The sequence below is a fragment of the Canis lupus genome, chromosome 11, assembly GCF_048164855.1.
Source record: "Canis lupus baileyi chromosome 11, mCanLup2.hap1, whole genome shotgun sequence".
Classification (NCBI taxonomy): Eukaryota; Metazoa; Chordata; class Mammalia; order Carnivora; family Canidae; genus Canis; species Canis lupus.
Genome location: NC_132848.1, coordinates 45,035,779 through 45,062,747, shown reverse-complemented (window position 1 = coordinate 45,062,747; position 26,969 = coordinate 45,035,779). Strand labels below are relative to the sequence as shown.

The 26,969-nt window shown below is 46.0% G+C and overlaps 1 protein-coding gene across 7 annotated transcripts in view; it reads right to left on the bottom strand.

The window, feature by feature from the left end:
* Nucleotides 1–2,979: 2,979 nt before the first annotated feature.
* Nucleotides 2,980–26,969, bottom strand: part of CHST10 (carbohydrate sulfotransferase 10) — a 29,839-nt gene continuing 5,849 nt past the window's right edge. For 5 of the 7 annotated variants that reach the window (XM_072844505.1, XM_072844503.1, XM_072844502.1 and 2 more), the window contains 6 exons: nt 22,387–22,485; nt 21,711–21,838; nt 14,581–14,672; nt 8,880–9,099; nt 6,311–6,416; nt 2,980–4,827 (listed from right to left, as the gene is read on the bottom strand). In XM_072844505.1, the coding sequence (XP_072700606.1) occupies nt 4,290–4,827; nt 6,311–6,416; nt 8,880–9,099; nt 14,581–14,672; nt 21,711–21,838; nt 22,387–22,433 (1,131 nt within the window). In that variant the 5' untranslated portion in view covers nt 22,434–22,485 and the 3' untranslated portion in view covers nt 2,980–4,289. Of the gene's footprint in view, nt 4,828–6,310; nt 6,417–8,879; nt 9,100–14,580; nt 14,673–21,706; nt 21,845–22,386; nt 22,486–24,673; nt 24,693–26,969 lie in introns of those variants that run through there. The other 2 variants (XM_072844506.1, XM_072844508.1) reach the window with 2 other exon arrangements.

Genomic DNA, 26,969 nt, shown 5'->3' with positions numbered 1-26,969 from the left:
TTGTTTTGTTGTTGTAAGAGGAGTGATAACTTCCAAGCTCTTTACACATTGGATCTGAAACCAGAAGTCGAGTGATATAATCTTGCACAGGTTAACATCTCTGTATCCATTTCTCCCTTTATGACATGGAGATAATAAACCTTTTAGGCTTACTTCATGTCATTATTTACATTAAAATGCTTTATAAATGGTAAAGCACTTTAGTTACACAGAGGCTATTACCAATTAGTCAACATCCCCCACAAATTTGTGGAGTTGTCACCAGGAAATATCTATTAATAATAGCCAGGAATAACATTTCCTAGCTCCCTTGAAATTGTTCTGTGCCAAAGGAATGAAGTTGTGTCCCAGTTCCACAACTGGCCCAAAATAATGTCCCCAGTGCTGCTCCAGGCTCTTTACCCTTCTCTTAGAAGCAGAGGGATAAGGCACTGAAATGATGGAACCATATGATGGAAAAATCCCTGCCTACAAGGAACAGACTATTGGGTGTGCAAGAAAATCATTTTACTGTCTTAAGCCACTGAAATCCTGGTGTTTGTTGCAACAGCTAGTGTTTTCCTATCTAATAATAATAAAAAAAAAAACCCTGATACCTTGATATTGAGGCTACTTACATACATGAACTACTAGTAAGGTGCTGAGTGGCAAAAAAAAAAAAAAATACTGTAGATGGATTGAGACTCAGGTCCTACTGTAATGCAATATTGAGTGAAACTGTTACCTGTGATGAGGATGACAAAGAGAAAACAGAGACTGTTTTGTTACAAAAATTGAGTGTTTAAGGATTCCGGACAATAGGAAATAAGACTGAAAAAGACCTGAAGCAAAGGCCCATTATGATTTGTCAGGTAAGCAGTGACTCAGTCTTGAGGAAAATTATTATGGACATGATATTCTCATCCAAGTCTTGTTTAAAATGGCTTTCTGATAAACAGTAATTGACAGAAAGATTGGCTTGGGGGCAAGGAAGCTAAGACATAATTCCTGCTCCCTACACCTTCCCTGATCTTCCCCTTTACCTGCCACTTTCACCAGAAACTCCGCCATTTACCAGGGGAGTAAATTTGCCGCCTTGTTCAGCACTTGCCACGTCTCTCCTCTCTTGTGAGCCTGCTGTTCCTGGTTCAGGCCTGGAACCCCACAGCCCTGGTGCAAAGCTTGGAAAATGTACCTTGAACAACTTAAATTTCATCCCAAAGGTGGCAAGGCTTGCTTCCTCTCAAACAGCCACCATCCTTATTACTGCTTTCTCCTAATCCAGGTTTCTGCTGTTTCCTGCTTCTGGAGATTCCAGCTGAATAGGCCATGCTGGGGCTTAGAAGTGGGGAGGCAGGGATTGGCGTCAGGATAGGGTGAGGGGTCCAGTGTGGGGGCTGGGAGACCAACATCCCTGAGAACCTGCTGGGACCCCTCCCTGGAGGCTTTTCCTCCCATGAACCTGAGCTGGAGCTGGAGAGCCTGCATGTGGATCTGCAGCATCTCTGTGTACGCTCAGCCACTATGAAAATCAAATTTCATCTTGGCTCTAAACACTTCACTGTGATGGTTTTCAGGGCTTAGACCAATAAAACTAAAACATGTGAGGAGAGAAATCCAATAAGAGAAAGCAATTTAAGATACAAGCCTATTAAGCCAACCTACAATCATTAAACTTTTACATTTAGGAATTGGCCTCCCTATCTTAAGACCACTTCTGGGAGGCAGAGTGACTACTTGTTCCTTTTAATCCAGGCTTAATGTTACTTCTGAGTTTCCACCTAGACATTTCATGGGGGCTGCCCATCTCTTCTTACCCGGAGGCAAAGGCTGTGCTCCCAGGTAGGTGGTGGCACCACTCTGGCCTGACCCCAGCCCACCCATCCCCACAGAAGCAGTGAGGTGAGAGGTGTGGAGGGGGGCAGTGGAGCAGGCTCTGGCTGATTGGGACTGTTGGGGGAGGAGGTCCTGGGTCCTCGGTGCTGCCAGGAAGGACACCAGAAAGGAAGCGGCCAGGTTTGCTCCACATTGCTTTTGTAAGGCTCTGCTGCAGCAGTATGGGAGAAAACTGCTTCAGGACACAGAGGCATGGACACCTGCCCAGGCCCAGAAGGGAGGCAGTGGGTTCTGGGGGTGGAAGGAAGTCAGATGACCTCAGTGGGGGGTGAGGGGCTGCACAGTTCCAGGGGACTGGCCATGCAGGGTTAGGACCCTGGTCGGTAGGGATGGTTGTGGGAATGCAGGTTTTGGACACACGGTAGAGTGCTCAGGAGATGTGATGGCAGCCTCCGTTTGCTTGGCAAAATGCTAGGAAAATGAACCAAATGCTAGACAAAAATGACCTAAATCTAAATGCCAGAAGTGTGGTGGTGGGGGGGCGGTGGTGCGTAAGGAGGGTAGGGGCTGGCACCCCAGGGCCCAGTGTTTTGTTTCCAAAAGAAAATACCTTTTTAAATTAGGACTAAATCGGGCAGCCTGGGTGGCCCAGCGGTTTAGCGCCACCTTCAGCCCAGGGCGTGATCCTGGAGACCTGGGATCAAGTCCCACATCGGGCTCCCTGCATGGAGCCTTCTTCTCCCTCTGCCTGTGTCTCTGCCTCTCTCTCTCCCCCTGTGTTTCTCATGAATAAATAAATAAAATCTTAAAAAAAAATAAATTAGGACTAACTCTAGGGCCTTAAATTCACATACGTTATTCACGCTATTATGTTTCAAATAGAAAGGAGGTAATCAGCTCATTAGGTATGTAATGATTTTAACAAGACTTTGCTAAAACTTCATAGAAAAATAACTCATATTACATCTTCTGTGTGTCAGCTGAGGATGAAAGGCGACATCGACTGCCCTTCGTCAATGCCAACAGTCACACTTGAGTCTTGCTTCTCCTCCACAGTTCTGTCACCAGCAGCCATCTAAGCAGGCCCAAGCCACCCATCACTGTTGCCAGGCCTTAAGGACCAGGTGTGGCCACAGAGCACCTTCCCTAGAACTGCAGCACATGTCAGGTTTGGCACATATTTTTTATTTTCTTTTACTTTCACATTTACAAATTCAGGAAGCCATTTGGAGAAAGGGGAGGTTGAGGCTGCCTGGAAGAAAAGCTGGGCTCGTGGGTACTGCGCAGAGTCGGGCACTTAGGACTTCTCACAAGGACACCTGGCCTATATCTCAAGAGCCCTCGCTGTCAGGCGACATCTGAAAGAGCAGCTGTGGCCTGCTCCTTCATGCCTGGAAGATGCCTCGGCCCAGGATTTTATTGCTGGTGAACTTGATTATCCAACATATAGTCCAGGATGATGGTGTTATCAGAATCGGGTCCAGTGGCGAGCATGTGGCAGAGATGAATGGAAACTGCCATGTGAACACTGCATTGATTCTGCAGTGCCGGCATGTGGCCCATGGTTGCCTCTGCCGCAAGGGACAGCCCCAGAGACGGGTGTTGTCACCTCCGGATAGGACAAAGAGGTGAACAATAATCAGCATGGACATACTCAAACCCACCGCAGTGGGAGTGCCAGAACCCAACCAGCTCTCCCTTCTCCCAAGCTACGTATCCTGTAAGGCCCCCCACGATGTTCCTTTCCTCAGGTGGAAAGAATGTACACTCCCCTCTTTCCTAAGTTGCATCTCTCGGGGTGAGTGAGACAACTGTTCAGCACGCAGTTCAGAAATACAGACTAGAAGTACCAAGGCATGTATCCTGGAAAGATGGACTGCCAAAAAGTACCCTCAGGTCACCTCTGAGTTTCACAGGAACAAAAGAGTCTTAGAAAGAAAGAATGGTTTGCCTCTGTGATGATAGCAGCGCTAAGATGAAAGCCAGATTTGATCCTGTATTAGCCCCATGCGATTTTTGCAGACCATTAGTTTCTCTATCTCTCCTCAAAGTGCCAGGTGCCACTCTTGCAATCCGTTAGTGACGGGCAGGACCACCCACCCTCTAGGGGAGCTGCCAGTGTGTCTGCCTCTTTGACAACCGAGGGAAATGACTCCTACACCATATATTTCTCCTCCCAGCCTGTCAGACTGCAGATGTTCAGTCCCTTTCACGTTCTGAAGAGAGAATTCTAATGGCATCAACTTGGGAGGAGACCGAGGGGGGACCTGCCAGGGCCCTCAGTGCACCTGATGTCCAAACTAAGTTGTAACGGTCAGGGTCCAGCTTCATTGGCCGAGGCATGCACAGGTCCATGGGAGGCTGCGGAGTCTCCAGAAGGAGTTGAATGGAGGACATGTCATTTCTGTGCTCACGTCTCCCATCTGGTTAGCCTCTGGTCTAAAAGGTATTTGAATTCACATTAGTTCTACACATTAGTTTAGCAAAAAATCTGGCTTCTGATACCCAAAGAGCTTAAAGTCCCCTTCAAAACGTGCATACAGGCGCCGGATGTCTCGTTTGCTGATGCCCAGAAAGTAGCGCTCCACCTTGGTTTTATTATACACGGTAATGCCCGGAGGGATGGTGGGGTAAGACACCAGGTGGTCTATGCCGGCTTCTTTTAAGATATATGGGGCATCGTCCTCCAGGGTCTCATGGTGACCAATTACACTGTACTTTATTTCGCAGGGTGCGCACAGTTCAACATACGTCACCCAGTGAATGATGTGGTCCCCAAACTGAAGGTCCAGCCACCTGTGGTTTGGATCGCCCAGGTACCGTACAAAATCTTCAAACTGGATGCCCCTGGTCTCTGTACGGTTCCTCCTGTATTTCCTAATGATGCCAGGGGCAATCTCGTGCCTGTACCAAGGCTCAAAGCGGGGATTGTGAACAAACTTATCCTTAAACGCAGAAATCAGCCTTTCGAAGGGATCTCTTACGATAAAAAACTTGAAGTATGTTTTCAAGCTAAGGAAAAAAATGAAGATAAACAAGCAGTCAGGCTGATGCTCATTGGTGATAACCAGGGAGAGGTGGGACGACGGAAGAGCGTCTGCTGGAGCAGCTGCGGCCACTGTGGCTAGAACTCGCCCTCCCGTGAGGAGCGAGCTTCGCACATTTCTGAGTCCACCCACCCACCTTCGGAAGCAGACTGTTACTGACCCATTTTACAGTGAGGAAATAGAGACTCAGAACCGTAACTGTCCCAGGCCACGGGACTCTTCATCCCAGAGGGCCACCGTGAAGACATCTACTTATCTCAACAGATACTCAAGTATTTCCAAACTTCAAAGGGGTTTAAAAGTCTTGTTCTTGGGCAGAGAACTGATTTAAGGGCAGGACCCTGAGCGAGGCAGAACAGTGGAGGCCAGAGGAAGTTACTTTAGGAAACCTCTGTATAAGTTCAATTTACAATTGCCAGGGGAAGGCCACCTAGAGCACGGAGTAGGTAAGAGAAAGTGGGGAGCGAGGCTGCTAGCTCCAGGTGGCAGGAAGGTGGCCCGGGGTAGCTGCCAGTAGTGGCGGGGCTGGCGCAGTGGCAGCAGCGTGACGGCCTGGGATGGTGCTGACAGAACAGTGACATCACCACTGCCATCATGACAGTGCCCACTCCCCGCCAGAGACCAGATCAGGGCCCTGCACACCTGGACTTGTCTTCTATCACAGAAGCCCCTATGAGGTCAGTGCTCAGGCGGGCAGCAGGACGGCCCTGACCCAGGAGGCTCTCTGATCCCGCATCTAACACCTGCGTTCTACAGGTTTTGCACAAACCAGGAAGACTAAATAACCAGCACCAGAAAAAATTAGAATCAAATGGCTAAAAAGCAAGGGAGTCAAAGTTCATTTGGTGCCCTTAACAACATTCTGATTTCTTTTAAGCCTTGTTCTGCAGGGTCATTTCATAGTTACTAAAAAGAAGTTTTCAATTTACTAGCTAAGTAATTTTTTAAATGCCGAGTCTCTGCCCTTGCTGTGATCAGTGAGGTCTGATTCTCTCGGCCTGTGTTAGGTTCAGTCCTCTGGGCAGCTACCATGAAAGTTGGGGTAAGGCCTCTGGAAGAAGGTAAAAAACTAGGTGGGGTTCCTCTGTAATCCAAATCCCTTTCCTATGATCTAAAGGTCATATTCAGTAAGTCCATAAAGCTTAGCAGAACTAAAGGAGAACAAAAAAAAAATTACTCGTTTCTATTAAGAAAATTGTGTAACCTTTGTTTTAATGGACTGCATAAAGGTAAGGGTGGAGGAGATGTTTTGAAATTCTCATGAAGGATTTTTTTTTTTCATGAAGGAATTTAAATGCACTGAACCCTGGGTGTATACTTGGCTGCCTCTCACCGATGTAAACCAAAAGCCCCCAGTAGTCCTTGGAACAATCTGAAGTGCATGGCAAGGGCAGAACTAAGCCTCGGGTTTTACCAAAATCCCCCTCCCCTTAGGAACCTACTCCTACCGCTTCTGAATTTCCGCATCGCTGAAGGAAGAGAGACGAGGGAGGCCATTCTTCTCGTGGTCATGAACCACATTTTCGGGGATCTCTTCAATGGAAGGAAAAGCCCCTGGGAAGGAAACAAGGAAGGACAGGTTGGCTGCCTCAGTGCTACCCTTCAAGGAAGATGCCTGGTCTCTTAACCTGGGCCCCAAGTTCCCCACAAGCCCATCCACCAAAATCCCAGTTTAGGTATTTGAATTCCAGCTGCTTCTGCCAGCAGGATGAGAGAATGAAGAAAAGCTTCTGGTAATCCATAAGCCAACTAGAGGAAACAGACAAGTCACGGTAGGTGGGGGAACAGGGGAAGAAACACTGCCAATCCCTACCCCTGGCAATGCACCTAAATTAGGTGAAATCTGACATTTAAAAAAGCTCCCTGCATGCAGAAAGAATTCCTAAAACGAGCCATGCTCCTTCTACTCTGAAATTGGGAGGAAATGCCAGGGGAGCAGGACTATGAAACATACTGCTGGCTGATGCCCCATCAGGGGCCCATCACTCCCAACAGGCTTGTCCCTCCCAGTTCCACATTCCTAAGCCTGTGGTGGTTCCTAGGTAACCTCACCACATCCCAGACTGGCGAGTGGCAAAGCTGATTGGTGCTGGGAAAACCTGGCCAATGCTGTGGGAGCAGGGTGATATATCTGAAGCAGGGGACAAAGAGGACAAAATGTGTCTAAGAAGGCAGGGCAGGAGCAAAGCCACAGTGCCCAGGTTGGGGTTGCTGAATGGAGCCTTGAGTGCACCCCACCCTCAGGTTGGTGGACTGGGCAGGTTTTTCCTTCTCTTCTCAACTTAAGACAAATGGAAACAAAGCATCATTACCCACAAAGGTTCTAGCCAGGCCTCTGCAAACCTTCCCATCCATCGTTATATTAATCCTGTCTTGTTGGAGTCTGGCAAAGGAGGATCTCTGTTGGGCCACCTTATACAAGGGCCACTGCCTTGTTTTTTTTTTTTTGTTTGTTTGTTTGGTTTTTTTTTGCCTTGTTTGATTTATCCCTTCCCCAAGTATGTAAGCACCAGTCCAGAACTCTGCGCTAAGTGCTATGGATGGCCATGAAATGAGCAAGATGAGCAACTGCTCTGAAGAGGATAATGAAAGAACCAGCTCTGAAGATTTATACCTGGACCTGCTCAAGTACCTGTCCTGGTGCAGGTGTCTCTAGGGACGACTGGAGACAGCCACAAGGACCATCCTCTATTTATGGCCTGGCAAACCTGCCCCCACTTTTATTCTGCGCTTGCAAATTGGTGTTTACTTATTTAAAGTGTGATGCTTTATATTGTGGCGGCAGACTTATAAAACTTTTGTGTATTTATTGTTTTAAATTTGATTTGTAACCTCATTCTTTGATGTCAAAAATCCAACGTACTGTCAGAGTTCCAAGAAACACATTAATTATATACTATAAGATGAGGCAAGTGTCTCACTTTTCTCCCCCAAACAACCACAAAAAGGTCAAATGAAGCAACCATGAGAAGGCCGATTGACCACCAACTCTAAGAACAGCAGCAAGAGTGGTAGGCTGGAGGAGAGGCCACAGGGCCACCTCTCACAGTGCTCTGAGGGCTGATTCCTGGTCCTGGAGTCACAGTGCTGTCAACTGGAATTACGCTCCTTTTGAAGCTGGATTTAACAGACAGAGCCCATAATTATCTTGGACCAATTCAGGGTAATTGGAGTTTAAACAAACAAACATGGTATCTGAAAAGAGCAGTGAGTAATCAAAACCTGTAGTGTATGAGGTCACTTTCCAATGACCTAATTTGTTCCTAAATAAACACGATTTCCTGAAGCAAGTGGATTCAATCCTCTGAACATAGAGGCTCTGTACAAAATGGGACGCCTTCTTTCTTAGCCAAGTGGCACAAAATACTTCATCTGTGGGTGAAGGGGCCCCCACACCCCCACCTGACAGGGCTCCCCTCCCAGGCCTGGGTACAGGACCTTCTACTGCAGAGGAGCAGCTGGGAGGGCACTGAGTGTGAGCCTTGACTTACCACCATAGAGCTAGCAACTGCTAAGAGGCAAAGCAATGCCTCTGAAGAGAAGAAAAGAGATCAGCCCAGGGTGGTGGGGGACAGGCTGTCTGAGATAGGGATTCCGCTCTGGAAAGTGAGGAGAGATCCTGACCACTGGGGGCGGGGTGGGGTGGGGGCAGTGGCTTGAAAACCTCAATATTTAAAACTTTAAACCACCAGCTTTTAAAGTGCAACACCCAGGGTGACTGGGTGACAGGCACTAAGGAGGGCACTTGATGGGATGAGCACTGGGTGTTATACTGTATGTTGACTAACTGAATTTAAATAAAATATTAAATAATAATAATAATAAAGTATAATACCCACAGGGGAAACACAACGGAGAACCGTCTATAAGGTTACCAGCCCTTCTGAGTCGACAGTCCCTGCCTGTGGCTCCTTTGTGCTGTCCCCCTCAGCTTCCCCTGCTCAGGCCACAGGGCACCCCCAGGCTAACCCTGCGCCCGACCATAGACCGCAGGTGGCCACCGGGCACTGCACGCACCATTTAACACGATCAACACTTTCTTCCACTGGGTGTTGCCCACTTTAGGAGTCTGGCAGAAAAGAATCCTGTGCTTGTCACACACAAATATACGGTCCAGGACAAACTTGGAGATGGCAGTGTGCGAGAGGTTCTTCAGGGCTTCATCCCTGCAGACGTTTCTGATGAGTTCCAGGCGTTCCATATAGACCAGGGGCTGAACCAGCCCTTTCCCAGTCGGCTGCAAGTCACAAGGAGGCAAAAGGGGCATAAGAGCTTCTTGAACAGGAAACAGGGGAGCACACCCCCACCACGGGGCCCACCCAAGGTACCCTAACCCCTGACCTCATGCAGTACATTAGCAGGTAGAGGGCAACAACCAGAGCCACCTTAGCAAGAGCAGGACTCTGCAGGCATGATTCACCTCCAGGGGCCTGGAATTCAGGCTGCATGGATGTGCTGGACCAAAGCTCGGTCAGAGACCTGAGGGTATTTCTTCACCCTCAGCTTGAACAGACCTGGGAGGAGGCAGCGGATGGGCTGTCTGCCTGTCACTCTGCTGATGGTGGGCACTATGGCCCACAACATCTCGGGCATAGCAGGATACTCTGCATTTGAGCATTTTAGTGCCTCCTTCCTTCTCCCTAGCATTTCCCTCCACCTAATTCTGTATATGTAGATGGATGGTAGAGAAGGGCCAGTCATCTACACACGTGCGGATTGTTTCACAGATGCTCTGGTATTACTGGTATTATTGGTGTAATGGTTTACTAATTTAAAAAAAACCTACTTTAGGTCATTCAGTATGGGTTTTAAAAATGCAAGAGCCATTACTCCATCTCCTCCATGACAAGCATGGGGCCAAGCTTCTTTGTAAGGCAGTTTAAGGAGAGGGGAATGGGGTCTGTATAGCAGTGGTGTCAGTCTTCCTGGAAGCATGGCCACTGTGGGCAAGTGCTGGGGGCACTGGTTTCTGCTGAGTCCTCCCAACAAGTGAGAAAACCCATGTGAATGTGGGGCAAAGGCTCTGATCCAGAAACCCCCACCTGCCAGGAAAGTGGGTCTGGAAGCAAGCAGAAGTGGGCATGTGGGCTGCCCTGGATGACCCAGGATCACGGGGACCACTTGGGGCATGGCCTCCGGCTGGGTTTCTGAGGTTGGGGTGCAAGCTGCACAAGGGCATTGTTGCTGCTTTTATTCTGTGATGTCTCAAGCGTTTTTGATCACCTCTGAGTTATCTGGAATAGATCTCTCAATAGTTTTTCCTCTCAAAAGCAGTACAATTTCCAGTCTGTGTGTTATCTAGGACACAGGACAGTTCCTCTGTAGACTTCACATATGGAATACTACTTGAGTGTGAATACTGAGTCATCATCCTCCCTACAAAGTCTCTAGCTGGCACTGAACACCGGAGAGAAGTCTGTGGCCCACCCTTCCCACCCCTGCCTCAACTGCCACTCTTTGTAAGCAACCCATTTTTAATACCCAGGTGCTTGTAGGATTTTTTTCTGTAATGTTCCACCACATGAAAAAATTCATCAGGATAGATCAGTGTGGGTTTCTCCTCTGATTTGCCTCAAAGGCAGGGAACCCTTTCTACCTGCACTCTCGGTTCAGAAAATGTCTTTTTTTCCTCAGGACACTTAGGCAGGGGTGGAGCTCATATGCGACAGTGGGTGAAAGTTATCTTAGGTTAGGAGGCCTATGTGAGGAGGTGGGCAGGGTTTCTGGATCAGAGTCTTCGCCCCGCAGCTCACATGGATTTTCCCACCAGGTGGGAGGGACTCCTTAGAACAGAAACCAGTGCCACTGTGCTCCAGCATTTCTTCACAATGGCTACCATTGCCGTAAGACTGACACCCCTACCAAACAGAACCCATCCCTTCTGCTTACAGGTAGTTTAAGAGGCATAACTCTGTGCTTAACACTCAAGGGATGGAGTCTTATACCATATATTTGTTACACCTCAATGGATGTCTTTTAAAAAAGAAACATACAAAAGTGTTGACAGTGGTTAAAGAAAATTATGGATTGTGATGGGTATAGCTGAGGTCTTTTTCCTTCTAAGGCTGGATATTTTAAAAAAATATACAAAGAGTTTATCTCCTTCATAAAAAACTTGATTTAGAAATATTGGCTGGTGGGGGAGAGCACCTATAAACACTTCTATAAAGTTCTAGAAAACTGTTCCAAGTTGTCTGTGAATGGCATCTGGGTACTTTCTATATTAAAAGGTGGCTCTGTAAAAACAGCACATTTTTGTCTCTCTTCCTTCAGCACAATCATCACTAACTAAAAGCCACAACTCTGCAGAGCCCCCTCTGAATTTCCTTCCAGGGCTCACCTGTCCCTTTCTTACCAGCCATGGGCCCCTTCTCATCTTTCCTTCCTCCCTTTTTCTACAGCAACAGCCAATATTTCCAGCCACTTCCTGAAGTGGCCTCAGGGCCCTTCCACTGCCCAATAAATCAGAGATGAGTCAGTATGGTTGGCAAGGAAAGTGGACACAAAATGGGTTCATTTGGCTTTTCCTCTCAAGAGAAAGTTGACTTAAAAAACAAAAAGAGATGAAAAAGCTCAAATTCCAAATTATGACACATACTCTTTGGGACAGCTTTAGAACCTAACAGAATATCTATAACAGAAAAGGGCTTTTGTTAACACTTGATTCAAAATCTACTGCTCTGTTACTCGGCAGAGTGAACCATTTGACAAATATTTATCAAGTCTTTACTCTGTGCTTGGATGCAGTTACAGGTGTTCTGTGCAGACACTGGGAAAACCTCAGCTGAGTAACAACGTGTGTGGCAGTTCAGTGACACCCTGTCCTCAGTGACTTATTAATCCCTCCCTGTTCACATCATGGTGGAATGTCTGCCCACAGAGACCTCCTGGCTTTCCAAGAAGCATCCCATAAGGCAGGTCTGAATAAAGAGTCTGTTCCTCTAACCCCACTCTTTTGGCTACCCCTACTTGTGGCGCCTTCCCCTCAGCATTTTGAAATGTTTCTGTTGCTGTTTATTGTCTATTCATTCCCTTTAAGTTACCCAGAACTTCTTCCCAAAAGTTCAAACCAGATGGTCCCCTAAATTAACTTTACTGAATGGACCAAAATGCCCTTTTATCTGTTAAAATGCACCAAGATTTTCAGGCAATCCATTTAATGGGCAGTTGTAAAACCAGTCCTCCCCTAGGGACTGTGTCAGTTACAAAATGGGGGAGAAGGACATAGCCTTCCAGAACACAAGAGAACAAGGACACTGGAAATATTGGGATAATAAATGCTTCCACCCCACCACTCCAGCTCCCTGCTCTTACCTCATGAATCTGCCATAACCAAACTCCCTGACATACCTTCTCAAGTGTTTGACTGAATTTCCTGGGTTTCCCTGGTGAAGGGAAGTGTCTTGGGAATTCCTAACAGCTACTTTCTCAGGTCAAGACATTCTAGAAATGAGAGTGGGCACTTGCAGCCTTACCCAGGTCTGATCCTTTGCAGAGATATCCCTTCCTCCCCAGAAAGCACAAGCATGAGTCTGCCACTCTGGCTCTTGCCTTCTTGCTTCCACAAATGGAGTCTAATTTAATCTCATTCCCTCACTCACCCCAACTCTTGCTCACTTATTGATATGGTCTTTCTCTCTTTTCTCTCACTCTATTCCAACCTGGATCATGGATGACACTCCAGAGCAGTGCATCACAGGGCAGTACTGACCCCCAAACAAGTTTTCTTGAGAAACTGCAGAAAAATCTCCTTCATTTTTAAATTTGCTTTTCCTCAAGCTTAAGCCTTATATGTAAAGAAAAACAATTTCTCATTCAATTGTGCTTATGGACTGGCATGGTTTTCTGTTTTCTTCCTTTGCAAATATACTAAACCAATTTCAGTGATTAACATTGTTTTCCATTCAAATATTCAGCTATATTATGTATAAAATAAACTTTCTTTTGCAGTTTTTAAAAACTGAAGTGTAAATGAAATACATTATATTAGTTTCAGGTGTATGACATATTGGTTCAACAGCTACACAAGATCAACTTTTAAAGATAAGCTACACAACCTGATCACTTTTATAAATCACCTTTCTTTTGGGAGGACAGACTCTGAGTTTAACATCTAATGACTCCGGGTCTCAGAGAATTGTGTCTGACCAGCTGATTCCCACTCCCTTTACCTTGCATTTGAGTTTCATGAGCCTCAAGGGGACAGGGTAGCAAGAACGGAAAACAGGACATGTAGTTGGAAGTCCCAGCCCACTACTTGCTGCCTCTGACACACAGGCTCTGTTCCTGAAGCCTCACACTTTCCAAATGCAAAATGAGAATAAAAATACTTAGAGCTCAGAGGGCCGTTTTTGTAAGAATAAAACCCAGTAAGTCTTCTGTGGACTGCAAGGCATGTTCTGCTGCTGTATTTCCAACCACGATTACTCCCCCACAGGGCCTACAGTCTGTGGGAAGGGTGCTCCTCCTTTCCTCAAGAGCACCTCCTGGGATGGTCACTTTTGTTCTTCACGAGCTACTGCATTGTAGCTGCACCCTTGTCTCAGAGCACTGTGTTCCTCTTGTGAAACTCTTACCCCAACTCTGTGTCATTACTGATCTCAACACCTAAACGTTTATTTCCCTTCCTCTTCCCACCCTCCTATTTCCTACAGATTTTTCTGGTTTCCTCTGTGGTCCATCCACTCTCTTCCCTTGTCCTGGAATGCCTCGACCCAAAAGCAACATTCCAGGCATGCTTCAGGGAGTTCTGCAGACTTCACCAATCAATCAGTGTTCTGCATCTTGTAAACTTGATCCAACAGCACTTCACTCTGGCCAGGTACACACTTTCTAGACTTTGTTGCGCTCTAATTTGTGCAGTGCAAATCAAGGACAAGAACGTCTCCTTCTCTGCAGCTTAATGCTGGGCTGATAAATGTCTTAGAGTTTGGTCTACCAATTTCATTCCTTTAGACATACCTGCAACCCAAACTTTCCAGACCCAGAATAGAGGTTAGCCAGTGAGAGGGGAATCTCAAGAGTGTGTCCCCTCCTCATCTTGGCTGGGATTAATTAGGAATTTTTGTATAAAAGGAGCCTGAGGAGAAACACTTGGGAGTCAGAATACGCAGGAAGGTGAGCACCAGGTAAGTCAGCAGCCTTGGGCTGTGCCACCAACTCCCATATGATTTGGGATGATTAGCCTTTTCTCTAAATTGTTCTCTCATCCATACCATTCAAAGGTGAGATTAGCTGCTCTTCTATCCAAGAACCCTTCTAAACTTAATTCCATGATTCTAGGTCAGAGACTTTCCCCCACTCCCTTGGTTTTCTCCTGATCTAGCTCAACATCCTCCATTCCCCTGGCAAGGCTCCTTCTAAGCTGGTCAGGAACACAACACAATCAACATTTACAGAGGATCCATGATGTACAAAGCACTGTGAAGAACCTAAAAACAGATGTGACTGTGCCACCTCCAAAGAGAAACTAAAAGATGAGTGGAAATGTACAGAAGTAACAAAAGCCACAACTCTAGAGCAGAATGTGATGAGACAGTGAGAGGAAGCCAGCTGATGTGAGTACAGATAGAGGGGAGGCTAGTCCCATGTGATGGGGATCCCCACGGAGGCCAGAGAGGGTGAGAACAAGACACCACAGCTAAATGAGGAAGAGGCAGCCCTGCCCCTCCGCTGACGGCCTCAGAGGGGATAGTACCCTCCACCTTGCTGTGCTTACTTTCAGTTCCTCAGGAAAGTGTTTCTCTCCAGGCGGCTTCCCTGCATCAGGCACGGCTGTCAGCAACAGAAACTCCTGTTTGGCGCCATATGCTAGGAGACAAAGAGGTTAAGGTGTCTTCTCATGGAAGAACAGAACAGATACACAGATCAGCAGGACAGAACAGAGGCCCCAGAAATAGGCCCACAAAAATATGCCCAACTGACATTTGATAAAGGTGCAAAATCAGTTCAGTGGAAGAGTCCTTTCAAAAATGGTGGTCTGACAACTAGACCTCTACAGACCAAAAAAAAAAAAAAAAAAGGGGGATCCCTGGGTGGCGCAGCAGTTTGGAGCCTGCCTTCGGCCCAGGGCGCGATCCTGGAGACCTGGGATCGAATCCCACGTCGGGCTCCCGGTGCATGGAGCCTGCTTCTCCCTCTGCCTACGTCTCTGCCTCTCTCTCTCTCTGTGTGTGTGACTATCATAAATAAATAAAAAAATTAAAAAAAAAAAAAGGAAAAAAAGAAAGAAAGAAAGAAAGAGAACCTTTACCTGAATCTCATACTTTATTCAAGAACAAACTCAAAATGGATCAGCACTTAAATGTAATAAAACTGAGCCACCACTGGGTGGCTCAGAGGTTGAGCATCTGCCTTTGGCTCAGGGTGTGATCCTGGGGTCCTGGGATCGAGTCCCACATAGGGCTCCTTGCAGGGAGCCTGCTTCTCCCTCTGCCTATGTCTCTGCTTCTGTGTGTGTGTGTGTGTGTGTGTGTGTGTGTGTCTCATGAATAAGTAAATAAAATTTAAAAAAAAAAAGCTAAAAAACATTGGAGAAAATCTTTGGAAAAATTGATAAGCTGACTCTCATAAAAATTTAAAGCTTTTACTCTGCAAAAGTCCCTATAAAGAGGATGGAAAGACGAGCCACTTGCTGGGGGAAATTATCTGCAAATCAATATCTGGCAAAGAACTAGTATCTAGAATATGTAAAGAAATTTCCAAATTCTACAGAAAAGAAAAAATCAATCCAATTAGAAAACGGGTAAGACACAAACTGACATTTTACCAAAGAGTATCTACAGATGGCAAATAAACACAAGAAAAGATACTCAACATCATTAGCAATCAGGCAAATAAATACAAATGAAAACCACAATGAGATACCACTACACATCTATCAAAATGGCTAAAAGGAAGTAAGGTGAAAACTCCCAAATGCTAATGAGGGTGCAGAAAAACTGAAGAACCTACATGGCTGTGGGAATGTAAAACAGCGTGGAAGTTTCTTTAAAAACTAGGCATTTAACTACCATATGACCTATTAATTGCATTCCTGAGAATTTATCCCAGAGAAATGAAAACTTATATCCATACAAAAACCTAAACACAAATGTTTATAGCAACTTCATTGCTATATTGTAGTAGCCCCAAACTGGAAGAAAACCTAGATGTCTTTCAACAAGTGAATGGATAAACAACAGTAATACATCCATACTATGGAATACTACCCAGCAATAAAAAGGAACAAAGTATTGATACACAAAATAATAGTTGGATGACTATCCAGGAAATTATGTTGAATAAACAAAGCCAAGGCCAAAAGGTCATACACTGTCTATAACATTCTTTAAAAAAAAAAAATTACAGAGAGAGAAATAGATTAGTGGTTTCCAAGGAGGGGGTAGAGGCCAGGGGAGGGAGATAGGGAGAGGCAGTTAGGTATGGTTATAAAAGGGCAACCCAGGGTTCCCTGTGGTGATGGAGATGTTCTGCATCTTGACTGTATCAATGTCAATATTGTGATCGCAACTCTGCACTGTAGTTCTAGAATATGTTACTATTGGGGTAAACTGAGTAAATGGTACATAGAACTCTGCGTTCTTATAACTACATGACTCTACAGCGATCTCAAAATTAATGGTGTAATTTAAAAAAACCCAAGTTAGGGTGCCTGGGTGGCTTAGTTAAGTGCCTGACTCTTGGTTTCAGCTCAGGTTATGATCTCAGACTCGTGAGATCTCAGAGCCATATTAGGCTCTGCACTCAGCATGGAGTCTGCTTGAGAGTCTCCTCTCCTACTCCTCCCCCACTCTTCTCTTTTTCTGAAATAATAAAATCTAAAAAACAAAAATCCAAGTTAGCAGTCAAGTTAGTATTTATACATTAGTTTAAAAATTCATGGATAGTGAGATGAGATGAGACAAATCTTACAAAATGCTAGACCAGAGTAATAATTTACAAAAAAAAAAAAAAAAAAAAACTGCTTTGGGAAAATCCTTTGGGTAGAATTTGAAGATAATTTTCAAATTCCTATAATCAAAGAAACATTTACTTTCAAAATTCTCCAAAGCCTAAAAACATAATTAGAAAAAAGGTAACAAAAAAAGCATAAAATCAGCGTAACAAAGCATAAACAAAGGCACATTTTTTTCATTTAAAAAACAATCAAAACTTCATCTTGGGTCATTAATAGCCACACCACACACACTGGACTGGAGCCCTCTACCTGCCCCAAGGCTGGCTGTTACACCTCCCCCCAGGCCCTAGCCAGCCCTGCTGTTAGTATGCACCATGGCCTGCTATCCACCCTACTCAGGGAGGGTAAAACATCTTACAGGTACCTGACAATAATAATAATCCCATCTCCCCATCTGTTACACATCTTTGAGTTCTCTGCCTCCAAAATAAACCTCTTTGTCACACACCTTTAGGAATGCCACTAAAGTCTTTTTCCTAGCCTACGTGGGATTTAAAATGCCATCCTAACCAAAGCTGTACACAGAAGCTCTTCTGTACTTGCAACAAGGTCAAAGAGCCCGGGCATCCCTGGGTAGCTCGGTGGTTTGGCGCCTGCCTTCGGCCCAGGGCATGATCCTGGAGACCCGGGATCGAGTCCCGCATCGGGCTCCCTGCATGGAGCCTGTTTCTCCCTCTGCCTGTGTCTCTGCCTCTCTCTGTGTCTCTCATGAATGAATAAAATAAAATCTTTAAGAAAAAAAGGTCACGAGCCCTTTCTATGGTATGAAATGGACAGAGTATCGGCGCCACTAGCCCCCAGAGTTCCTCAATGCACCCCGAGGACCCCAAAAGACCACCCTCTATTCATCCTCCTCCACTGCAACCTTGTCATCATTGAGTACTCACATGCTAACAAGACAATTCACACTTGATGCCTGTCTGGTCACTTTGTGTTCTGATGGCATCTTCAAAGACCAGCGTTGCAATGCTTAGCTCTGTCACAGGTTGAATGGGTTCTGCAGAATCCTAAGTTTCCTTAATAACATTTTAGATGGGACAATGCATCCTGAATTCTAAACAGCTGACTTGTCAATGAATTTCTGAAGCAACCTGTTTCCCATACTCAGAAGCAGAGAGAACAGGCTTTGGCAGCTGTGGAACATCTCATCTCTCAGCCAGTCATTATATTTGGCACAGAAGGTCTCGTTCCCCATCTTGACCCTCAGGAGCAAGTTTCCAGCTCCAGGATCAAGCATTTTGAGCCTCTAGGTATGGCCAGGTGCCCCCAGTGTATCAGATAACTTTTGTTACAGGCATCACTATATTTGCAATGCTTTATAAGATGTCTACATTTGCCAAGCAATGTACCACCTTGTTCTTCTAGAAGGGATCACATCCACGAATCTCCCTCATCGTGCTGTGCACCAGCACCTCAGTGTCTGTCACCTGCCCCATCACATGCTAGGCAGTAGAAAGGCAAAGATACTCAAAGCATGGGCTCCGTCCTTAAGCAGCTGACAGCCAAGCTGAGAGGCTGAGTAGAGGCGAAAGATTAGAAGAGGAAGTCAAAGTGAGCTGAGAAGAAAAATCAGTGTCTACACATACACACCAGATTCACAAGGATGTCGTTTTTGATTTCAAGTGTCACCATACCATGCCATCAAATTTCCCAACACTGAATGGGCTTTATGTCCCTGTGCCAGAGTCTACTTATAACATCTGAGCCTAGTTCCATATGACACTGAAGTTTGTTAACTAAGGATGGATCATTGCTACAAATACCTTTATGGCTTCACTGCTGAGCTGAAGACAGACCATAACACAACTTTTTAAACAGTACTTCAAGGTAAATCTGCTCTTCCTATCAGCTTAAGTGGCAGGGAAATCATTAAGAACAGGTAGGTGAGAAGAAAACACACATGCCCGGTCACAGATTGGAACAGAGCTCTGTGTCCCAGAGGTCACAGCCAGAAGGAGCAGCCACACAGACATTGAAGTTACATCAGGCCCCTTGAATGATGAGACCACGGATCCCCCATCTGCTTTACAGGAAATGGAACCTCATCATATAGGAGACCACTGTGTTGTCAATTATTTCTTTGTGATGATACTACACATTGGGCTTTTGGTTTAAAACCAAAACACTGTGAACATGAGTGAAACAAACTCCAGCATGAGAAAAATCTCTTCCAGTCACATGTTAACAAACCTCTTTCAGTTCCCTGTACAGAGCAGTAAGACTCACCAGGGGGGCTTAAGTGCCTCCCCTAGACAAAGGGGGCCCCCTAAGGCTAAGTGACTAAGCCCACCAAACCACAGCTGTAAAGGGGGCAGGAGATACCCTCTCTGATGGCCTCCTCAGAAGCTGCATGTTTACCTTCTCATGGGTGTCCATCCCTGCTCAATCACCCAGGCTAGCAAGACACCCTGCAGGCGAGCTCACTTCCTTCCTTTAGAACTCAGCCCATCTTCGTGATCCCAACCAGGTACTTAGGGACAATTAGAGAAGTTTCTGTGTGCTCATAAAGGCTAGGTTGTGTTTTGGCCTTGACAACAAAGGGTTCTCACCCCAAGTTACCTGCATGCTGTGGGGCTTACCGGTGACCCACCCTGCTTCCCAGAGGTGGGAGAAGGGCAGTGGGGCCAAGCGTGCACCGGATCTAGGGTTCCAACCAGAAGTAGTCCACACCACTGCACTCCCATTCACTAAACACAGCAATCACACCGAACATCCACCAGTGTGAGAAACATTTGGTGAGCAGCACCTAAAGCTACCATAGATCTTTCCTCCAGGTTTAAAATCTTAAAGCTTCTCATCCTTCCTTGCGGGTTTCTCCTTCTATCCCTTTAACTGTTTGCTCCACACTTTACAAAGCCCTCTAGGGCTTCTACATTTTCCTGAAAAAACTCACCACATCCTAGCTTATCAGATCCTAGCTTATCCTCATACTGAGGAATGAAAAGTTCTTTAGAGGCTATTCTGCCAAAGAATATTATAACTCAAAGGCACACACCTCACTTAATTATTTTTGGTGGAAGTCTCATAAAATATATTCCCTATACTCCTAGTTTTTGAAACAAAATAAATAATAAACAATTTAACCTCATGACTTGCCATTGAAGTGCCTTCCTTGCCAGGAGGTGACATTTAAGGGAACCATTAAAATGTGTGGACTTGCTGTACCAACAAATTCATATTCTCAGCAGCTGCAGCTCTTTCTACATTTGTGGGTCTCCAGAGTTGCACTCCTAGAGATTCTAACTCTAACTCATTTGGTCTCTGGTTGAGCTAACAGGGAAAGGTTTACAAAGTCTTGCAGATAGTTCTAAAGTACCATGGGGATGAGACCCAGTGCTCTCTTAATGAGGGATCTCCATCACAGGTAAGTGTAACTGTTCTGGAGCAGCTAGAGAAACATCTAAATGGTCAAGCTGAGATGACTGTCTCAGATTCCAAAGACTCCCTAAAGTTTCAATGCCTGCTGTTCTGACAGAGGCCCTGGTCCATGGTGTGAGCCCTGAGTATCTGTGATTATCCATCGTGCTCTGTGATGCTCCTGGCCACCCCATATACCTGCAGTTAACACAGCAGCCTTCCCAAGGCTGTGAAAACCTCCCAGGTTCTCACAAGGGCTCCTGGAAGGTGGGGGTGGTACCTGAAATGACAATCTATCAGGCCTGAGCACAAAGGAGCTAGCTGAGTTACTGAGTGGAAAGCACGGAGCTGAGATTCACCTCTTGGGGCTAATTTCAGGGACTTCCTCTTTGGTCTACGCATCTGCCTTCCAGCCTCACTGTTCCTCTATAGACAGGCTGAGAGACGGAGGGGAGAGGGAAGAGAGAGGATGAGTGGGAGCAGGAGGGTTGCCCGTTGAGCAGCCCTCAGCCCAGCAGGGGGCTCTCTGGGCTGGAGCGGAATGGTAGTCTGCTGGCCACTTAGAAGGCACATTTCCTGCAGCTGCAGTAAGTGGGGGAAACTGCTGGAATGAATGGATACTCTCCTGAACTCCCCCTTCCTAAGGGCCACCGACCTGCAGGGGCATGTGTGAAGGCTTGTACACAGTGAAGATGCTGTGCACACCCATGTTCACAAGCACCCTCTTTATTAGGTAGACATAGGCCAATCTGAAGCTGCTCATGAGCCTTTTCAGTATCTCCCGTTTGCCTTGTCTCACTTTGCCATGGAAGGAGTCGCCTTGGGGTTCCAGACCATCAGTGCACCTCCTTACGTACCCAGCATCCTCACAGATCAGAGAGCTTCACTGTACTCAGGTCAATCTTGGAGCTGTCAGACATGTCCATTTTGTAGAAAAAAAACACTAATGCCTCAGTAAGCAAAGGTCAAGGGCATAACTTAAAATAAGTTCTTCTGAATCTGGGTTTGGTGTTCTTTATATGTCTTCACCTGAACACCTACATCAAGTCAAGAAGAGCTAAAAAGTCCTCAAAGACTACTGGACAGAGTATTTAAATCACCTCCCCTCCAGTGAACTGAAGGTGACTTTCAAACGCATGGCTACCAGCACACAGTGCCAGCTAGAACACAGGGATGCTGGTCAATCACAGCAGCATCTCTGGATGACACAGAGTAGGAGACCTACCAAGCATGGGGCCCAGGAGATAACCTGGCAATGGTATTGCTGGGAAAAGGCCACCAAAGGAGCCCACATAGAAAGCGTGCTCCACTTGCCCCCAGGGGAGATGCAGAGAAGACACCTTTGTCCCTTTCCACCTCCTCTTGTGCACCTCTGTAACATGAAGGAATTGGACGCCATGACCTCCAAGGTCACTTCTGGCATTAATGTTCCTCTGATTCTGTGACAAAGGTCATCTATGTATGTATCCAGGAACAATACCACGGCATTATCTGGATTAACTGAAATCCATCCCATGAGGAAGCATACCTACCATCGGGGTCTTTAAAGGTCAATGTGATAAATTTGCTAGCCACCATGAACATGAAAATCACCCAAAAGCATGCGGCCAACAGAAGCCACTGGTGGTGCATGTTGTCAAATGTCAGCCATTCAGTAATTCTTCCTGGAAAACAAAAGTGAAATGCCCCTGATGCTCATAAATAAGTCAATTAAACAAAAGGTAATAAAAAGAACAGGTGATTTTAATTAATAGCATCAATGCAAATATTTGAAAAAAATTTTTCTATTGACACAGAATTTTGACTTAGTATTTAAATTTTATTAATAATATGAAGTTATCAATCTGATAATTCAAACAAATTTAAAACACTCTAATGGAAAGGAGCCATTTCTGTTTGTTTTTAGAATACATGGTAAGATTTGGCTTTTGCAGATTTGCCTTGTAACTCCCTTCTGGCTCAACCTAACATCAAAACCAGTTGCTGGTACCCAGCAATAGCCTGCATCTGGAAGCAGGTGGGCAGAAGGAAGTCTACCAAGGGTCAGACCTTTGCTGTGGTAATTTGCAGAGGGCAGAAGCCATACTGAGGCAATTACAAGCAGGCCTTGGGTAAAATCTTGACATGCTGACAAGATAGATGTAGCCACACCTACAGAATCTCTAAAATGGTAAAAATGAACACTGGAGCTTTTCTGTCTCCATTCACTTGCCTGTGAGAGTCTGTGCAGAACCTTGGGGGTGGGTGTTTTTCATGCTGTCACGGCCCGAGAGTAACACAGGGCATGTCAATCCTCAACAGGTCATGCTGCAAGGGACACATAAAAAGCGGGGAAGTCACAGTCAATTCTTGGCAAGAGAGAGAAAACAAAAAGGGTGTTTCATTTCACCTTTAACACAGTGCTTCTTCAAGCCAAACCAAACCACTTAAAGAGACCCTGCTGGGCTGGGTTGGTTTCCACTAGCTGACTGAGGCCATCCATCACTCCTGGGCAGCAGGGAGAAATGGTCCTCTCAACAAGGTGCTGATGACTTATGATTTCAGACAGCTTCTGAACACTGGATGGGACAGAGCTCAGCGGGGACCCAGGTAATCAACTCTCCACTTTGTCTCAACAACATTTACTTCCTAGAATCTCAATGGAACCAGACATCTGAAACCTGAATTCCCTCCACCAAGTGATTATCCAGCCTATACCTGAATACATCCTGCAATGGGGAGCTTACCACCTTACTTTACTGGGTGGCTTGAGAGCCAGACTCTGTCTTTCTCACACATCAGACCCAGTGTGTTTCCTGGGGTCTTCAAACAAGGTTGTCAGATTAAATAAAATAAAAATGTAGGACACTCAGTTGTAACTGAATTTCAGATAAACAATACAGTAGTGTCCCCTAATCCACCAGGGATACTTTCTAAGACCTCCAGTGGATGCCCCAAACTGCAGAGAGTACTGAACCCTATATATTTTGGGGTTTTTGGTATACATACATCCCTACGAGAAAGTTTAATTTACAAATTAGGCACAGTAAGAGATTAACAATGATAACTAATAATAAAAGAGAAAAATTATAACAATATGCCATAACAAAAGTTATGTGAATGTGCCCTCTCCCTCTCAAAAGATCTTACTGTGCTGTACTTACCCTCCCTGTGATGATATGAGATGGTAAGCTGCCTATGAGATGAGATACAGTGAGGGGAATGACATAGTCACAGCGACATAGTGTTGGGCAACTACTAACATTCTGACCATTTGTCAGAAGGAGGATCATCTGCTTCTAGACCACGGTTGACCACAGGTAACTGAAACCACCGAAGAGGGGACTACCGTGAATAACGTTTTAGTAGAAGTATGTCCCAAATATTACATGGGACATACTTACACTATAAAGAGCTATTTGTTGTCTCCTGAGTTTCAAATTTCACTGGGAGTCCTGTATTTTACCCGGCCACACTGCCTAACATGGGGCATGCCCACCCCTCTCCAGCTGCCTGAAGCCAGCTGGCCTGCCTGAGTTGAGTCTCCATTTCTCCTTCAGTTCTGCTCGACTGAGGGAGAAAGCCTAGATGGCTCCACCACTCACAGCTCTGTGACTCAGCAAGTCACTTAACCTCCCTAAGCCTTGATTTTCCACTCGTGAGATAAGGCTCTCCTCCTTCCAGGGTGGTCATGAGGATTAAAAGGTCTATAGCTGTCCCCCTGTAAACATAAAGTGATCCTCTCTGATTTTCCAATTTGATCTGCAAACAGCCTTCTAAATAGCCAGAAATGAGTGAGACAGCTGCTAGTCTTCCCAAGAAGGGAGGAAAGAAAGCCAGACTCATCCCAGGGGACTCAAGTTCCTAATTCTTCTATTCCAGAGACAACCAAGGTATAGGCTGTGACCAGAGGCATAGGGTACTGCAGTCCTGAGTCCACTGGCCTTGTCCCTCACGACAGTGATACTTAGAGGTGTCCATCCCCATGGTTTCCAGTGGGAGCACTCCACTGGGAAATCCCAACTGCAGGCCTTTTCTAACAGAAGGGCAGAGGGGCAGAAGAACCAGTGAGGGCTGCGGAGGGGGTAAAAAGAAAGGAGGCAGGAGATAAGTGACCAGAACAGAGAAACTTTGTTCCCTTATACCAGCTTTCAGGAAGCCTGAGAGGCCCAGGAACACTCTGGTTGCTGAGTGGCCTGGGGCTTGCAACCCCACTTTGCTAAGAGAAGTGCTAAAGACAAGTGAATACAGATGAGGGAAGGCACCTCGGGCTGCTTCCCTCACATGGGCTTTCACTGCAGAGCAAGAGAACCTCCCGGCACTGCTCACTCACAGTGTCCTGCCATGCTCAGATGGAGGTTGAAGCTTCTGGCCCCTGGGCACCCTCCTGGGTATCAAGCCGGCACTTGGGGCATCTTTCTAATGGGAGCCAGTTTTCTGAAGAGATCTAATTTGAGTCTGCGGACTGAGTCCACCTCTACATAAAAGTAGGAAGATAATGAATAAACAGCCTTACATGAAAATGAAGGGTCATATCATCTGCTTTTCAGGAAGCCAAGGAGCTCAGGGATAGGATCTCTACATCTGGGCTAGGAGAAAAGTGAGACCTGCATTATCCTGAAGCCACGCCTGCCTTCCTAAGTCTTGGATTTTAATTTCAAGCCAGGAATACTTTATTCTTTCACCCCAGGCCTGGGGTCAGGGATGGGCATGGGGCGGTTAGTCTATTCTCTTCTGGAAAATCTCCCCAATTTTCTCATCTGTAAGATAAAACCACCACTGCACACCTACCAGTGTGTTGTGAGGCCCCCCGTGAGACAGAACCCACTGAAGCACCTTCTCTACAACTTACATCAGCCAATGTCTTCTTCCCGATGGGCAATTTTACTTGAAACATGTTCAACTTCAAAAGGGACTTCAATCAAACCCCCTACTGAACTAGGACATCTAGAGTGTCCTCTCCTGCTGTGAGCCTGGCTGCTACCCTAGGTCAGGAGAAGTGAGATCTGCAAGGCCTCCACATCCCTCTCGTCCCTATCACAGCCCACCCGGACTGGGCAGAGACAACGAAAGACACCTGGGGACCCTGATGAGGGCTGCAGGCGTGGGAAGTTTTGTGTGATGCATAAACCCTAGGCCCTGCCAAAAAATGTTCTCTTGAGAAGAGGAGTATAAAGTCGCAGGCCCTAGGCAGCCTGGGTGGCTCAGCAGTTTGGCACCTGCCTTCAGGCCAAGGTGTGATCCCGGAGACCCAAGATCGAGTCCCATGTCGGGTTTCCTGCATGGAGCCTGCCTCTCCCTCTGCCCGTGTCTCTCCCTCTTTCTCTGTGTCTCTCATGAATAAATGAATAAAATCTTAAAAAAAAAAAAAAAAAAAAAAAAGATAAAGTGTCTTGGGTAGAGCTGCCCAGACAAGACTGAGGCCTGACAATGACCATGTACAGTTGCCCTCGCAGGCCATAGAGCCTGAGAGCGGTCACTGTGAAAGGTGGCTTGGAGGGAGTGCTCGCTGCTGGCCAGCAGACTTCTGTAAATGGGCAGTAAGCAGGGCCTGCTCTCCTCCTGTGCACAGCAGAGGAAAAGTCAGCTCACCTTGACACCCACTCTGTTGGAACCCCCCAAAGCCCCTCTCCAACACTCTGCCTTGTTTCATTTCCGCACCATACCTACTACTCATTCACCATCTGGCCCACTACTAGAATATAAGTGCCTCTGAGTAGAACAAGGACTAGAATAGTACCCGGCACTCAGTCAGACAACAACCATTATTTGCTGAATGCCTACATCCACCTAGAAACTTAAAGGGAAAACTCTGGAGAGCTGAAAGGCACTTCTGAAGGCACCTCACCCAACCTTCTACCTGAGAGTTTCCGAATTCTTTAAAGGATGAAGCCTCCAATTTCAACCCCAAAGTATTTCTCCAATATCCAGTGAGAGTGCTTATATATTTAATACCTATTACCTAAGAGTAGGAAACAAAAACTACTATGACTTCAGTATTACTAGAAAATAAAATTATAAGTTAGAGTACTTGACATGCATTTGAATAGATATACAACTTAAATATACTGACTGGGGTGGGGGTTAAGAGATCTCACTAGAGTTCCTGCTTAGTAAAGCGAAGGAAAGGATGGTAAATACTTTTCCAGCCGGGAGAAAATGTGGTTAACTGACAAAGTCAACATGTATCTGGATATTCAGTAAATACATCTCTGTCTTCATTAGTTTTTATTTTATTTTAAAAATGATTTAATATTTAAAACAAAGTACAGAGACTAATAGAACAAAAACAGGTTCTTGGCTCTAATAGTTTTGCTGTACTCACTTAAGTGTTTTTAAAGGAAAGAAGCCCCTGTATGCCCCCCCCCCGGCTCTAATCACCCTGCACCCGAGAGCTATTGCTCCATCAGGGGGTTACACCTGTCAGATTCAACTCCTCTGACATAAGGGGGTTAGGAAGGTAGTCTTCCCTGCACAGAGAAAGGCGGGGCTGGCTGCCGAAGGTGGGAAAGCATGTTCACCCAAGGCTGACAGGAAAACACTGCATTACATGATGATGCTTTCTAGGGAGGCTCCTGCTGGGCTGAGAAACCCTGGGGTGGAGAGATGCACTGTTTTAAGTGCTTACCTTTTTTTTTTCATGGTCTATTGTGAAGAAATTCACAAATTACACACAGACTTAAGAAAAAAAAAGCTGTCAAGGTGAAAATTTAGATAAACCAGCACTTGTTCTCCAAGTCATGCACTACATGCGCCAACCAGAACCGTAAGACAAAAGCCTGGTCCCTCTCAAATACCCCTCCCGTAGGCCC